This window comes from Eschrichtius robustus, chromosome 10, assembly GCF_028021215.1.
Source record: "Eschrichtius robustus isolate mEscRob2 chromosome 10, mEscRob2.pri, whole genome shotgun sequence".
Lineage (NCBI taxonomy): Eukaryota > Metazoa > Chordata > Mammalia > Artiodactyla > Eschrichtiidae > Eschrichtius > Eschrichtius robustus.
This window is the reverse complement of record NC_090833.1, coordinates 103,268,984-103,285,376: the sequence shown is the minus strand read 5'-3', so window position 1 is coordinate 103,285,376 and position 16,393 is coordinate 103,268,984. Positions and strand designations below refer to the sequence as shown.

The 16,393-nt window shown below is 39.8% G+C and overlaps 1 protein-coding gene across 2 annotated transcripts in view; it reads right to left on the bottom strand.

Annotated features, from left to right (window-relative positions):
- The window catches only part of XPO7 (exportin 7), an 87,910-nt gene that overhangs the window by 16,173 nt on the left and 55,344 nt on the right, over window positions 1-16,393 (bottom strand). Inside the window, exons 5-15 of one of the 2 annotated variants that reach the window (XM_068551988.1) lie at window positions 15,364-15,456; window positions 12,936-13,040; window positions 11,156-11,321; window positions 10,473-10,546; window positions 8,565-8,684; window positions 6,694-6,840; window positions 5,782-5,954; window positions 3,676-3,869; window positions 3,117-3,222; window positions 903-1,038; window positions 309-382 (exon numbers count right to left, since the gene is read on the bottom strand). In XM_068551988.1, the coding sequence (XP_068408089.1) occupies window positions 309-382; window positions 903-1,038; window positions 3,117-3,222; window positions 3,676-3,869; window positions 5,782-5,954; window positions 6,694-6,840; window positions 8,565-8,684; window positions 10,473-10,546; window positions 11,156-11,321; window positions 12,936-13,040; window positions 15,364-15,456 (1,388 nt within the window). The remainder of the gene's footprint in view (window positions 1-308; window positions 383-902; window positions 1,039-3,116; window positions 3,223-3,675; window positions 3,870-5,781; window positions 5,955-6,693; window positions 6,841-8,564; window positions 8,685-10,472; window positions 10,547-11,155; window positions 11,322-12,935; window positions 13,041-15,363; window positions 15,457-16,393) is intronic. The other variant, XM_068551989.1, reaches the window with a different exon arrangement.

The following is a 16,393-nucleotide window of genomic DNA, read 5'->3' as shown; positions in this document are numbered from 1 at the left end:
ACCCACCAGTCGCTGGGGAGGAAGGTCTGTTTTGCTAATGCCATGGCAGGGCTTCACCTGTGATTCCAGAGGCTGAAGATGAGATTCCGTGTGAACAAAATGAAATCCTTGCCTGTACAAGCCTGGAATGCTCTGGGGCCGGGCCATATCTCTAAGCACAGCTTGTCACACACTCAAATGCACAATTTTCTGACGCAAACGATCAATGCCGGAATACCAAGGCACTGGCAGCACAATGCCAAGATCACATTTTACAGTTGCAACAGGATTGCAAGGGACTCTTGCTGATGGCAAGCCAAAACACTTACATTTTTCCTATGAAGACGCTTAGGACCATGGTCTCATCATTCAAGCCCAGAACTTCTGAGAGTCGGCGGTACAGCTGGTGGTGTGTTTATTAGGGAAGAGAAAGTAACCAGAAAATATGGATTAGAAAAATCATATCCCAGTATTGTTTTTGTCCTCATTCAGGAGGCTAAGATATAAGAAGAAAACAGACAACAATGCTGGGGAAGTCTTTACTGAAGGAATGAGCTAGTTTCTAAGTATTACTAAATACTGGATAGATGCTGAGTTATCTTCAACCCTGAAATTACAAAAAGACTGTCAAAACCTTCTGTTGTTCTGAACATCAACTCATGTACAGAGACTGAGAATTGCCAATTTGGGGGAGACCAACAGATGTTTTGACTGGTCATTTATTAAGCACATGAAGTACTAGAAAAATGGACCCAATTCTTTGATGAGTCTCCCCAAATTCTACAGACCAAGAGGAACTATTTAGTTTATTCTGATACATAAAATCTGGAGATTGTACCTAAACTGCTCTCTGTCATTTCTCTTAATCAGAAATGCCACAACCAGAAGTGAGAACTAAATGGAGCCAACTGAGAGTCTGTTACCTTAGAGGATTTCTGCACCTGGTCCCCAATGTAGATCTTACGAAACTGTTCAAAAAAGCTCAGCATGGCCAATTCTAGTTTCTCGTTACCCGCCTGAGCCAAGCGAGAGTCTGTTAGGTTCATCAGCTGGAGCACCCTAGAGGTGGAAGAGCAATTATTCTCTCAACAGCAGGATATCCCGGTCACTGCAGAAAACCAACCTCCCCTGAAATAGGCACACATCCCCTCTCCTCACCCATCCTATTGGAAAGGCATTCTCTGCAGGCTCTAAGCTCCACTGAAAGAACAAAATTCTCCATTTCTGCCCTACAGGAACCTCAGCCGAGGAGTATGAATGAACTGTTACATGTTTAAAACTTCTAGTCGCCTGAGACTGTAGATGGAGGCAGAACTCATAATTGCTTAAAAATAGTGGAAAAAACACTAGTACCAGGGTAATGGTCATCCTTGAAACTTCTGTGAGACCTTGAGTAAAGCAATTTATTTTCTGAGCCCCACTTCCTCATTTATAAAATGAGGTCGATTGGACTAAATACCAGTGGCTCTCAATCTTTTTTCTCATGGAGCCATAAAAGGAAAGGAGACACATGAAGGACAATGTTCACAGGCAGGTAACACTTCCAGGGACCAAGAGCAGATATGCTACCTGTGACTTCATCCCTCTTCCCTGCACCCATCCCCTCAAAAGAAAGCATACTGGAATGCTGGGATGAATAAGAATGATGCGATTACAAGTGAGTCATTTGGCATTTTGATAGTGTGAAAATAGGTAACAAACTATTTGTGACATCATGTGTGAATTGGACTCATTCATCGTGTTGGAACACTCAAGTTGAGAACCAGTATATGAGACACTGTCTAAACTCAATCTATATTATGACACACAGTATCACAGCAGGCTACAGAATCAGAAAGGTACTGGATTTCATCTTTATTAAATCTTTGATCAACTCTTCAAAAAATGCCAGTGTGATGTGCCGTGGAGACTTTAGTCAGGATTAAGGCACCTAAGGGCAGATGGGCATCTGATAGATAAAGTGGGGGTGGAGAGAGACAAATGGGGATTTTCTGAATAAGAATAAAAATTATGGATTGAAATGTCTGGGGACCAATAAATTCTAAGGCATCATGTTAAAAATGTGTTTATCTCTAAGGAGAGCATCTGAAAGTTTAGAACCCTTCAGGGTAGCAGTTCTCTGCAAGGTAACAAAACCACTTTCATAAAAATACTAAAACATTATTTGCCCTTTCACTCGCATTCTCACATGAGGGTGCAGTGGGGTTTTCCAGAGGCTATAAGACGTGTGGTATCACAACAGACTGAATGCAGAAGCAGAGAGGAGAATCCAGCAGACTTCTACTATGCCAGACATTAAAACAAAGCCAGTTTTCTCATTCACTTCTTCTGAAAAAATAGTTATTAAAAACAACATATGTTGACATGAAATGGGCTTATTGTTATTTTTAAACAAATTCATAAATATTTTAAAAACTTCTCAGTTTTACTTTCTAATACGGTTAAGTATCGATAGATATAGCTTACATAAACAGAAGCTCTTTGAGGGCCTCCATACTTTTTAAGAAGGTAAAGAGTCCTGAAGAAAAGGTTTGAGAACCTCTGCAGGCTATTAAAAAGTCCTGCCTCTTTATTTCTATGTTAAGTAAAGTTTCAGAAATCACTAAATGCTCATTTATAGGTTTTTAGTAAGATTAGAATCACAGACACGAAGTAACTTGAGATCCTGTACGAGGGAAAGTGTATGGTCAAGAGATTTGAAAGGCTGTAGAAATTCTGTAATTCCATCTTTGGGGATAGTTGAAGACCCACAGTTTCCTATTAGACTTACTCTGGTAAGGCAAAAGCAGTCCACATTTCATTAACTCTGAGATACTGCACTTAAACAGAACTAAAAGCTACTCTCCACTCTGTATCCAATATGCTGAATTCTATATCCATCATTTCCTTTGCTGAATTACTGCAGATGGTTTTTTAGTAAGGACTGTGGGCATAGCTGTTGCTGTACTTAATAAAAGGTTTGAATTTGAACTTGTAACAGTTCTTCATGGGCAATCAGCTTCATAAGATTATATTTATATTCTATAAATGGGGAGAAAAGCACTAACAGAAGCATGTCAAATTCCCTGGTCTCATGACCCAAAAGGGGGTGGGAGGGTCACAGCAGTGAAACAGGAAGCCTCCACGGGAGCACTTACCGACAGACAAGCTCACCGTCCATAGCATCTTGCTCGTCAGTGCTGGCAAAAGAGACCCGGCCACCAATCACTGCACCAATGATATAAACCAGCCACGTCAGCCTTCCTGCAACAGGAAGAAGACCCATTAGTGTCACCACCAGTGATCATTTCATGAAGAAATTCCTCACTGAGATTCATTTCTTACTATGAGCTTCCTTAAACTCAAGAAACTGAAAAAGTCATAAAGTTTAACTGTTCTTCCAGAGAATAGCTACTCCTCTGCTCTGGTAAGGGTGATGCCAAGGGCGAAATTCATTAGATAACCAAGGCTCCCCTATCAGACAGGGTGGTTATTTTTACAGTGCAGTACCTTCTTAAAGTTAAACATACCCGCTGCAGGTATGATTTCAGTTGCTCCTCCCTAGTTCCCTGTGGCATTTATTATCAAATATTCCTTTGTGTATATGGAGCTAACTGATGATGGAAGAATTCTGGGGGGAAAGGTGAAAGAGAGGTAGCAACGAGCGAAAGCGTGCTGACAGCACCTTCTGCCAGGCCCCGTCCGCTGTCCACTCACCCTCCTGCACTGCAATGTCCATGGGGCTGGCGCTGGCACTCTGGAGCAGCTCCTGATAGGACTGGGCAGACTGGTCAAACAACTGCACGAGGAGCGCACACGTCTTCTCATATTCGCAGCGCCCGATTGTAGACAGCTGGTCCAACTGCTGCTGGACCAGACCTGTGTCCTCCAGGGGATCTTCCAGTCCGTCTCTACTCCCAAGGGAAGAAGGAAGGCGCTCTCTTAAAACATGCCTACTGATTTCTCTGTCGCAGCGGTTCTCCTTCTCCATTCATCCACCCCGTGCAGTTGTAGAGGCCCACATCCCAACACCACTTTCTACCAAGGAAGGAAGGTTAAGAACAGGTGGAAGGCAGGTGCCTCAACCTAGCATCAGTCTCCCGTAGGTAAGCTCTGCCCATTGGCGTCCAGTCTTCCAATTCCCAGTCGCTTAACATTTGTCTGCCATGATCCTCTCAGTCCTACGCTTCTCACCCCTAAAAGCTCTTGGTTCTCAGCCTCTTGTTTGTTCCTGACTATAGTAAATTTTGTGACTACAAGTAACCTGTCCCTTGTGTGAGGCCATTGTGACCAGATGTGTTTTGGAATTCAGAAATCTTCAGATTTTAGGGAGGCACTATGATGCTTCTGCCATGTAATATGAACCCTCCCTAGGCTGTGGCATGTCAAATACAATATTCCTGTAGCAAAATGTATAAATATTATGAACAGTCACACGAAGTAGAATTTTAAAAAAATGACTATAAATGGTCTCATATCAGCACATGTCAAGTTTTGCCACCAAATGAGTTTTGTGCCAAACTTCCGAGAAAAATTAATTTTCACATCTTAAATTTCAGAAATGCAGATGAGGCACTGTGGCTCTATACCAGGTCTTGCCTTATCTACTGGTTTCCTAGACTTGAAAGTCTTACCATAAGTTCGCCACGTACTGTTACATCATCGTATGACAACCCAGCAGCAGCAACACCACGGCAGCAAGCATTTCAGAGCTGTGCGTTTACCATGACCACACACGAGGCCGGGACACAGTAATGTAATCCGCATTACAACTGTGCCCAAGAGTACACAGCTATTAACCAGCTACGTGGGCCCAGAGCCCATACATGTAACCCTCCCCAGCATGGCCTTGCTGAAACTAGCTGAGTCCTCAGGAATAGAAACTATGCAGCTAACAGAACAGTGCTTTCCAATGGGCTTCACAAATACTCAAGATTTTGAAATGATTCAAGTCATAAACAGTTGAGACTATAATTCTTATGACAATTAAATGTACTTGATTCTGAGCAAATTAAGAATCTGAGTTAAAAAACAAAACAAAACACCCCAAACCTTCAGAGTCCAAGTAAATTCCCCTTAGAAATAACTAATGAAAAAAGTATACAAGATAGGTCCCTACACAAAGAATAACCTCATTCTTTTTTTTTTTTTCGGCCACACCGTGCAGCAGGTGGGATCTCAGTTCCCCGACCAGGGATCGAACCCATGCCCCCTGCAGGAAGCTCGGAGTCTCAACCATTGGACCGCCAGGGAAGTCCCTAGAATAACTCCATTTTATATAGGTCATTTCTAAAGGGTCTGACATTTCTTTACTATAGATTTCTGGTCCAGTTAGTAGTCAAGGAAGACAGAAACCATGTGTCAGTATAATGCAATCAGTGATCGGCTGCCTGGAATTCTTACATCTTCTAGTAAGCTCTGGATTGTGTAGCTTATTTATCTACTTATTTCTTTAGAAGTTCACATTAAGCACCTATATTTTACACATTATAATTGTTGTCATCTATAGCTTATAAATGCTTCTCTCATGTTTGAAGGTAATCAGTGGCAAGGACAAACATTATACTGATATACTTTGTATTCAAAGATACTGCTATGGTTGGTGAAGAAGGGACACGAATAGGATATTAAAGAGAAAGACTCTTCTTTTGGACTTTATGCTCTCCTCAGCTATTGTGCTAACGTGAAAAAAATGCCCATTATGGTGTTAGCTCCAATATGACTCATATCAAGTACGCTTTTGCCAACTGGGTGTCTGATCTCTGGCAAGTCGGACGCCAGGCCACCTGTGGGGAAAGAGGGAGGCTGCCCCAGTTTCCTTACCTCAGTATGATGTGCACAGATTCCAAACGGGATGTGATGTAGGCTTTGGTGACCTCAGGAGTATAAGTCTCCAGCATGTGGGGCTCTGTGGCTTTCACGTATGGCACGGAGGCTGCCAGCCGCTGCCATAGGCTCAGGAGATAGTGCACGCTGTTTGGGGCAAATTCCCAATGCTAAGGAAAACCAAGAGAGTAGGAGGCATAGTTCTCATTTTTGTACATAATACATTAGTTCCATGCCATCTGACACAAAGGATAAAGACTTTTCTTAAAAAAAAAAAAAAAAAGAGAGAATGAGGATAAACTTTGATGGGCTTTGTTCTGTGCATGGCAACTAGCCTAATGTGTTTACTGGTATTTCAGAGATTAAACAGCCAATGAGAAGAGCCGTTCTGAGCTGGCTGAGTAACTGGCTCCCAAACATCAGTGTGCACGAGCATCCCGTGGAGAGCCTGTTAGAGACAGAGATGCCGAGGCTCCACCCTGGACCTAGTGAACCACAAATTATGGGGGTAGGACCCAAGCACCTGCATTTCTCATCCCGCTCCCCAGACGATTTTGATGCAAGCCATCGCCTGTGAGAACCACTGCCTACACATGACTAAGAAAGAGAGGGCGCTGAGTCTCTCTTCACTCTTCTGCCCAGCTCCCTGTTCCAATCTTGCCTTTTTTGGGGGACTACAAGGGAATTCTCCCAGTCTTGAATCTAAATATTATTCTTGCAGTTCCCTCATGCTCCTCTAACCACACTCCTTGAACTTTTGTAACATGAATGAGTAGGCTGCAGTAGTGACCACTCTGTGCAGGGTTGCCCTATACTTACATTCACTTCTGCCAAGGTTAAATAAAACCAATGAGTAAGAGAAGAGGTTCCAGTGTTTAGGAAGAAAGGGACAAGCAATCAAAGACAAACCTGCAGGCTGGTCACTGTGAAGTTAGCTATCAATCGGATGACCTCAGGGTAGTTTTCCACCTTTACTAGTTCTCCCAGTTGATAGTTACTCTTCAATCGGGCCAGTAGTCTGCAAAACTCATGGTAATTGTTTGGGTCTGATAAACTCTGGTGACAGCACAGGGAAGAAAATAAAATGTAAAATGTGATTCATTATACTTCTTCCCGAATGACATCTGGGATGGCATGAGGAGGGGGGGGAATCTGCTGCAGGTCATCATTCAGAATGACACATTTGTATAATGTTTAAAAGCAATTTTTTAAAAAGTCACTTTTAAAAGGGATTATTACTTCTCATCTGTCCATAATAATCATCCTGTGAGATGGGGTTATTAGCCTCAATTGGAAGAGTCTGAAACAGAAGCCCAGAAGGACCACACTACTTGCCCAGGGCTGTAAAGTTGATTAATGGCAGAAAACGGGCACGATCTAAGATGTGACTGGTCTGTTTGCTTCCCACCAATCAAATGAAAAGTAATGAGATTTTTATTTTCACATCTGTCAAATCTGTCATTAAGCACAACTAAACTACAGTGGCAAAGTTACACAAATATTTCATATATTTTATTATATCGTCTTTGCTACAATAAACGTACTCCTATATTAGTATGTTTATGTATTTTATTATATACTTATATCAAACACTTTTCATCTGTTTGCATACTACACCAGCATACTTGTTTCCTTACATATGTCCTCCTCTATTAGAGAAGGAGGGCAGGTTTTGTTTTGCTCACCACTGAATCCCTGGCACATGGTAGGTGGCTCCATACAATTTGTTGATAGAATAAATGAATTTTTAAAAAGAGGGAGAGAACAGAGTATATTTAAAGGTGAACTGTTTTTATGATATTTTCTAGTGTGGAGAAGAAATACTTAAAAAAAGGAGGTGTTAGCTCAGTCTTTGGGACTGAAAAAGACAAAAAGGGCAACTGGGTTATGGAATGAATATTTGAACGAGAAATAGCTCCCCTCCCACCTAAATGTAGCCCTATACACTTAGGTAAATAATGTACATTCAAAAAAATGGAAATGAAAACAAAAAACAAATTTTAGATTCTTAATTTCTTTGGGAAAAATGACTAGCTCTATCCTTATTTTCCTTCAAAGTGATCCCTTCCCTAAAATAATGCCATTTGCAGCAACATGGGTGGACCTAGAGATTGTCTTACTGAGTGAAGTAAGTCAGACAAGAAAAGACAAATATCGTATGATATCGCTTACATGTGGAATCTAAAAAAAAGGGTACAAATGAACTGATTTACAAAACAGAAGTCAAGTCACGGATGTAGAAAACAAACTTATGGTTACCAGGGGATAAGAGGGGGAGGGATAAATTGGGAGACTGGGATTGATATATACACACTACTATATATAAAATAGGTAAGTAATAAGAACCTGCTGTATAGCACAAGGAACTCTACTCAATACCTTGTAACGGACTATGTGGGAAAAGAATCTAAAAAAAAAGAGTGGATATATGTATATGTATAACTGATTCACTTTGCTGTACACCTGAAACTAACACAACATTGTAAATCAACTATACTCCAATAAAAATTAACAACAACAACCAAAGGGGATCCCTTCCCAGAATTCCTACATTCCTGAAGCTAGAGGATACAAGCTCCTCTTCTGGGTAAGTATTATTTAAATCTACAAATATACATTCACTTAAATCTTCTGAAGGATGACAGACTGAACTGTTTTCTATGATTTCTGCTAAGTGTGACCTCTAGATTGATTTTTCTTTGGAGCCATAACAGATAGGCATATACTAATCATACACACATATACACACACAAATAAAAATAAATTCTCAAAAATCTTACCTGTGGGTTTTCCAGTATTCGTTTAACACCATCAACAAGGTGAGAGAGAAACTTGGCCCTCTCTGCATTGTTAAACAGGGATCTTCTAACTGAGGCAATCTGTACTAAGCAGGATAATACCTAAAGCAGGGCACAACCCAAACACAAATGATCAAAAAGATTGTACAGCTATTTTCATTACCCTCTCCCCTGCTGTAAATATTCTTCTTTACATATGGCACTAATGCTGTTCTTTCAACCCCTGCTACCATTATAATGATATAAAAAAAAGATCAAGGGGGATGTAGCTTAGGATAGCTGAAACAGCTTTATGAAAAGAAAAATAAAAAGAGCATTAGATCCAGGTTGACTGTAACAACTAGTTAAATCCATAGTTTGGAAAGTCATCTACGTTTTATTCTTTGACCACCCTGATGGCTTCTTTGATTTGTGTTTAAGATATATATTTAAAGCTTGAAAATACCAAGCAATTCATAGTTTAAATAATGCTTTAGATTTAGTTTTTTTTTCTGTTTTATTAAGGCCTTTTGGCTAATCAGCCTTTGCTATGTAGTGCTATAATGAAATAACCAAGTCAGATCTGTGCCCTAAAGAAAACAGGTTTTATAATGAAAACATTTTCCCCTTTCCCCACTGTGCTAGCTATTTATATTCTGTTTGCCCCTCCAGATCTATTTTCTGCCCTTCGCCTCCCTGCTCTGCTCCCTGGGAGGCTGACCTCTGTTGACTAACAACAGCCAAGTTCCCTTGCCTTCTTGCTTCTCATTGGCTTCAACCATTGGAAAGTACCAGCAGGAGATCAAGGGCAGGAAGAAAGAGGAGCCCCCTCCTCACCCCCAGCTGGGCCATGGTTGGCAGAGTTTCTCTACCTCTGGTGAACAGCCCTCCCCTAAGTCACAGCTTCAGCTCTCTCCAGGGTTTCTTTCCCTTGCCCCTTGAGGCTCCCCACTATTGCTAGCCCCAGGGCGTGTACATCACCACCACTTGTTGGATTCCCTTAATTTTGTCCACCCCTTTACAAACAGTCCTTTCATTAATTACCCTTCTTAAGTGTGTTACTTTTTCCTGAAGTAAACTTAACGATACAAAAAACACGAATTCATGTTTCTGCTAAAGTGAAGGTCCACATTAATTTGGAAAACTACTATTACCAGGAAAGTAGTCTACTGCAGAAAAACTATGCAAAACACCCATTTACTTTACTGTATTTTCTCTGCATGTTTTGTACAATGGTATTTTATACCAACAAACTGAAATATCAGACCAACGCCTTTTAGGAACTCAATGAATTTTGAGATTTGAGGAGGTTAATTATTGCTTTAAAGGAGAAATGCAGCATTCCCAAGAGGTTTCAAATGTTATTCAGGATAAGTATGCAAATATGCCATCCCAGTACAGCTTCCATTTAGCACTTATGTAACATATGCTTGAGGGATTTTCAGAAATTTTCTTAGTCTTGACTTCTATCTATCTTCAAATAGACAATATAAGGTGAATTCCCCACATTCTAGCCTGTGGCAATTTGAGGTATAGTATAAAGTCAGATACAAAGGGAGACCAAAAGAGCTTGACATCTGCAGCAATCTGTCATTAGACAGGAACAATTATTTTTGGCCGCACTGCGCGGCTTGTGGGATCTTAGTTCCCCAACCAGGGACTGAACCTGGGCCCCTGCAGTGAAAGCGTGGATTCCTAACCAATAGACCACCAAGGAATTCCCAGGAACAATTTAGAAGGAATTAAGACTTTACTGTGAGAACCTTTAGGTGACAAGCTTTATCTCAAAAGGCTAGATAACTAACCCTAGTATTTCTATGCTTTACTTCTATGATTTTGTACAACAAAATGAACATAAGGCTCATTCACCATTGCTACGTTCTAGAAATAGAAACTGTGGTCCTGACTCACCAGAGGTGAAAACGAAGGAGGGATGGAATGATACAGGTCAAAAAACAGTTGCAGAGTAGAAGAATCTAAGAATGCTGAAAGACAAAAAGACCACTTTACTGAGTACGTCTGCACAATGCAGCTGGCACACTCCGGTGCTATACAGTCATCGGGGAGCGTATCTTCCTGCTTTCTTATCTTACAGAATGTTTATTTCATTTGAAAGTGATAAGCTAATAGGGGCTTTTTGTTTTCCTTTTTTTTTTTTTTTTTTAAGCACTTGTTTTTAGCTCCTCTAAGAAATGGATTCATTCTTCTGATTCTCAAACAACTTAAGACAATCAGAACTCTGTTCATAGCAAGAATTTTTATCCTTAGGAATACAGTACCAAGCATAAGCACAAGTTCTTTTATTTGATTTTGTTTTTAAAGTTAGAAATTCCCTCAAATGAGTAAGGTATCAGAAGTCTCTAGGTGATTAACGTAAGGTCAAACTCACATCCGTCAGGAACCCAGTAATTAAAGAGTTCTCCCCGGCTGGGGGATCCTCCAACAGCCTCTCTCTGACTTTAAAAAGACCCATACTGACATCCTAAGCTTTCTTTAAGAGCAAGCAGGGGATTTGCCAGGGGTTCCTGAGACCACCCTGCAGACTCCAGGTTGAGTGGAGAGGCAACCTGTTTCAGAGGGTGCGACTGTATTACCTGATCGCCAGCTGGTGGGAATCTGTACCGTGCACAGGTCATCTGAGGACTCATCAGTAGAAGTGCCGATGAAATCAAAGTTTAGGCAGTTATGAGTGAGTTTGAGCAGTTGCATCAGCAAGCCATGCTGACTTTCATCATTCAAGTTCAGATTCTTTCCAGAAGCCTGTAAAAATGACCACATAATGAGCCCCAAACAATCACTCCTCTCTTCCAAGCTTGCTACCAGACTTACGAGGAGGCTGCTAAGCCAGAGAAGGAGGGCGGTATTCCAACACAGTCAAGTGACGTTTCTCTCCCAAAAGATGCTGCACTTCCATCACCTTCAAAGTCCTTCCATCACTATGAAACTCCCAGCTCCTTATTTACTATTAAAACACATTTACTATAAAAACATGAAGCTGGTATTTAAAGAAATTCCCCCTTTGACACTTACTCTTTATATGCTGTAGGCATCGTGGCCACAGTGAATTCTGAAGCAATATGGGATGTTTGGTTACTTCATTTGCATTTTAGATCCTTATTATTTCTAGACAGGGCTGGGGCTAAACTCTGGAGGGAGTTCTAGTAAATTTTACACCCTGCCCTACCTTCCTTCCTCTTTTTAACATTACCATAGCCAGCATCAACAAAAATCTTTCAAACCACAATCAAAACAAAATCACCACTGAATTTTATTTATTCATCAGCAGTGTACCGGCCTATAGCTCAATAGTGGTCCAGAGCTACGGTGACTATGAGATTCAAATTTCTACCAGCTGTGACCTCAGTGACTGGCTGGCTCATTGTTTTTGACAGAATCAGTATCAGAGGAGGTTTCAAGGCTCAGTTTTCTCGAAAGCTTTTTCCCTCTAGAAACAGCTTTTGCAAGGCAGCTTGTGAGCTACAACAGCTCTTGCGAGGCAGCTTGTCCAAACTGAGAATTTTTTGGGAATTCTGAAGTAAAACTAGGTAACTGAAGGAAAAGATGGACATCATTAACTGGGACAAAAGAAGAATCCAAACTTGCTTCTAATACTACACCTGAGACACACTGGAAAACGAGAACAAGAACAAGAAAACAAACAGAAAACCCCCAACGAACACAAAGCCAGAAGCTAATTCCATTTGGCTTTCTATAGCAACAAAGCATCCAAACATGGTTATACATGTGTAGAACTCACAAGTTAACATTTCTTCCTTAGTTCAAGTCTATCAATAAATGAAATACCAACTTTCTATTTTAAAACTGGTAATTTCCTTCTGTGATACTGTCTACCCCTTCAGGTTATGAAATCTAAGTGGATGTTAAAAATTCAAAATTTACTTTTCCTTACAGATGTTGCTTGTTTATTTGCTGCCTGTAACTCAGCAGGGGACAGGGAAGCCAGCCTAGTTTTAGTATGCTAACAATGTAGTCTGAGACTGCTTTCAAAGCACTGAGAATCCAAACACCATAAAGTGAAGATGCTTTTACTCCACATAGGAAGATCTTATGTGGATATAAAAAAAGCAAACAAGAAAAGCCTCAAACTTTGTGGTAAACTAGTTCCTTTAAAATAGGAGCATGGGATAAGTGTTCACATACTACTCTTTACCTAGGGGAATAGATGTGAAATAGGGAAATCACAATTCTTTCTTTCAGTTTGGTAAGTTTCTTCAACAGCTCGGACATATGTATTACGTGAGACATGACGATGATTAAAGAGATGCATAAACTCTCATGGGGTCATAACAAGTCCCCATTTATTCTCATCCTTTCAAAAGGATCTGTGAAGCAGGTCCCAAGATACAATCTCACCTGTTTTAGCAGATTGCAGGAAAGAGTGAAGATATCAAATAACGATGAATCTCGGAAAGAAGAGGCTATTTTTCTGTGCTTGGTTAAAGGATGGGTGGTGTCTGCCTGTGCAGAAAAACAAACCAACGCAAGTTTTAGAATTAGTTGCAAAGAAAAAAATTTTCATGTAGACTTCAAGTAAACTAGAAGGATTTTCAGTAAGACCAACATAAATAACAAAATACATTTTAAACATTTAAGTTACTGTTAGACCATATTTAGTGAGAGAATGCAGATGACAATAAGCTGCTAATAACAGCTAGCCAGGATATCATGTCTCTACCGCATACAGAGGGAAGACAGAAGGAGAGGTATCTCCACTGCAAAGTTTTAATTTCCTCTGCACTTAGGGAGGTAAAATTTAACAAACTGTTGGAAGACATCGCTAATAATTTCTATCATGTTGTATTGTGGCTTAGTCTCAAAACCAGACAGTAGCAAGGCTTGGGTTTTGGTAAACAATCTAGTCAGGGCTGAAGTTACTACAAAATTTCTAAAACAGTCATTGACTAACAGCCATGAACTTAAGATAGACGATTGCCTGTAATACTCTCTTCCTTCTCTAACCTATTTCAACATGTAGTCTATACCACCGAAGTGAGTACTTAAATTAAGTGGTTGTATTGGTCTCTCATTTACTCCTCTGTTCTTGTCTTTCTGGTCATATTTTAAAGGTTTTTGTGGTCAAGGATTAAGTCTTTTACTTCTTTAGTATGCCCTCTATTTATGACACATAGTAGGTACTCAATGAGTAAAATAAAGGAATTTCAAGGTTGCCAAGAGTAATTTCAGTTCAACCATTTACCGTAAGCTTAAATCTCTTCTATATACTGTTCAATTCAACCAGGAGGGAGCTCATTTTGCTTTTAGCACATTAAAGAAAAAATGCAGCAAGATTTCTGATAGACAACCAAGTTATGGAATGCCCCCTTAATTTTATTTCTAAGTTCAAATAGGAATGGTAACAGAAATATGCTTTCTGATTTAAATGACAACCAAAAAAAAAAAAAAAAGCCAATAGAAAACTACATAGAGGTTCAAAGTGTTCCGATTTTAGCTTCAGTGTCACTGTGTTATCATAAATGTCTTGGATAAAAAGGTGATGCTAGATTATATACCAGATGCTATATATAATCTGTTATACTGATCATAATACAGAGAATAATTACATCTTAAGTATGTCACACACATTTCTATTATTTTCTTAAGAAAGACAAAATTTCGAAGATTTTAAAAATACCAACACTGATGGATTTTCTGGAACCAAGCTTCAAAGGGGAGAGCCTTAACCCCACAATCTCTGTACTTAGTTAACGCATGCTCTCTTACTACAAGGGTAATAGTGGGTAAATAATAAGTTAGTTGCTAAGAGCACAGGCTCTGCAATAAGCCTATGTGGGTTTGAATTCATATACTGTTGCCAGGTAACTGTGACACTGTAGGCAAATTATTCAACCTTTATGATGAGCCTCAGTTTCCTTATCTAGGAAATGGGAGAACCAGAGTCCCTATCTCACAGGACTATTGTGAGAATAAAATTAATATAAGTAAAGTGCTTAGAACAGTGCCTGTCACATAGAAATCACTCAAAAGTGTGAGCTATTATTTTGATAATTACCAACCGCAATGGGGATTGCATGTGCATGTGACAGAGAACACAATATGGACTCCAGATTTTAACAGACTATAAGCTAGTGCATTTAAGATAGTACCAACGCAGTTAAAATTTCTCAGGGTTAACAGAAATGTCTGCATAAATACGAGCAGTAGCAACAATGATGCCAATGTATTTAATAGCTGACAACTGAAGGGTGAGATGTTACAATTAATATTAATTCTGGCCTGTTCAATAATTTTAACATTTTAGCTGGATACAAAAGTAAATGACTAAAAAATAATAGCCAGAGCAAAAGAAAGCCACTGGTGTTTCCTCTGTAGTAATCTGTGACATCAATGACTATTTAAAAAAAATTACCTGGTATTTAGCAGAATGTTTCGTGCATTCTGAAAAGATTATCAGCAAAATCTTTAATAATAGCACATGAGAACTGATTTTTGAATGATTATAAACACATTAATTTATACAGCAGAAGGGGCACACCAATGATGCTGGTTTCCTAAGTTCTGACTTAGGACCATTGCTCTCATCTCTAACAGTGAACATTAATACCACTGAAGAAAGCTGAGATGAGAGGAAAAAATATTCCGGAGACAGAAGGGGATCTGGATAATAAGAGTGAGGTAGACTGCACTTACAGAGGGAAACCCAATGGAACTATTTTGTTTCAAAAGGGCATTAATCACTTACCGCAAAAGCACACAACTGCCAAAAAAGATCATCCCACACACAGCAGAAAACACCAATACTAAGAAAAAATATGGCACTTACTTCAATGAGGAAGGCTGTAGCACTTACTTGATTAATTTCATTGGTTAGCTGAGATAAAATTGTGACACCAATGATGCAGTATTCAACACTATCCTGGTTTAAAAAAAAAAAGGCAGAAAGAGTTGGCCTGTGCAGCTTGATTCCAGCATTTGGAATGCAGTCATACTTTTGAAATAACAGAGTCCTGTGCTGCTATTAAAACTGCCTAGGGCTTCCCTGGTGGCGCAGTGGTTGAGAGTCTGCCTGCCAGTGCAGGGAACACGGGTTCGAGCCCTGGTCTGGGAAGATCCCACATGCCGCGGAGCAACTAGGCCCGTGAGCTACAACTACTGAGCCTGCGCGTCTGGAGCCTGTGCTCCGCAACAAGAGAGGCCGCGACAGTGAGAGGCCCGCGCACCACGATGAAGAGTGGCCCCCACTTGCTGCAACTAGAGAAAGCCCTCGCACAGAAATGAAGACCCAACACAGCCATAAATAAATAAATAAATAAATAAATAAATAAATAAATAAATAAATAAATAATTAATTAAAAAAAAAAAACAACTGCCTAGACAATGTAGCAAGAAACTGTAGTTTAAAACTGCTGCTTTGCAGGGCATAAAATCTAACCTGCCATAATAAAAGAAGACTGCTAAATCTGACTTCATCAAAATTGAGACCCTTTGTATTTTAAAAATAACCTTAAGTATCATACCATACATATCACAGAAAGAGAAACTAGCAAATCACATTTAAGATAAATGATGAATGTGTAAGATAATTTACAAAGCGACTGTATACAAAAAAGGGCAAAGAACCCGATCAAAAAATGTACGTAAGATATAAATAGGAAGTTCACAGAAAAATAAGTAATAAATCAGCATATGAAAATTTGTTCTGTCTCATTTGTAACTCAAATGCTGAGCTACCAATTCTTTCTACCTACGAAACTGGAAAAATAAAAAAGCTGAGCTCACAGGGTGGAGGTACAGGGAAATAGGCATTCTTTTAATTGTTGCAGGGAACAACTTTTTTTGAGGGTAATTTGGAA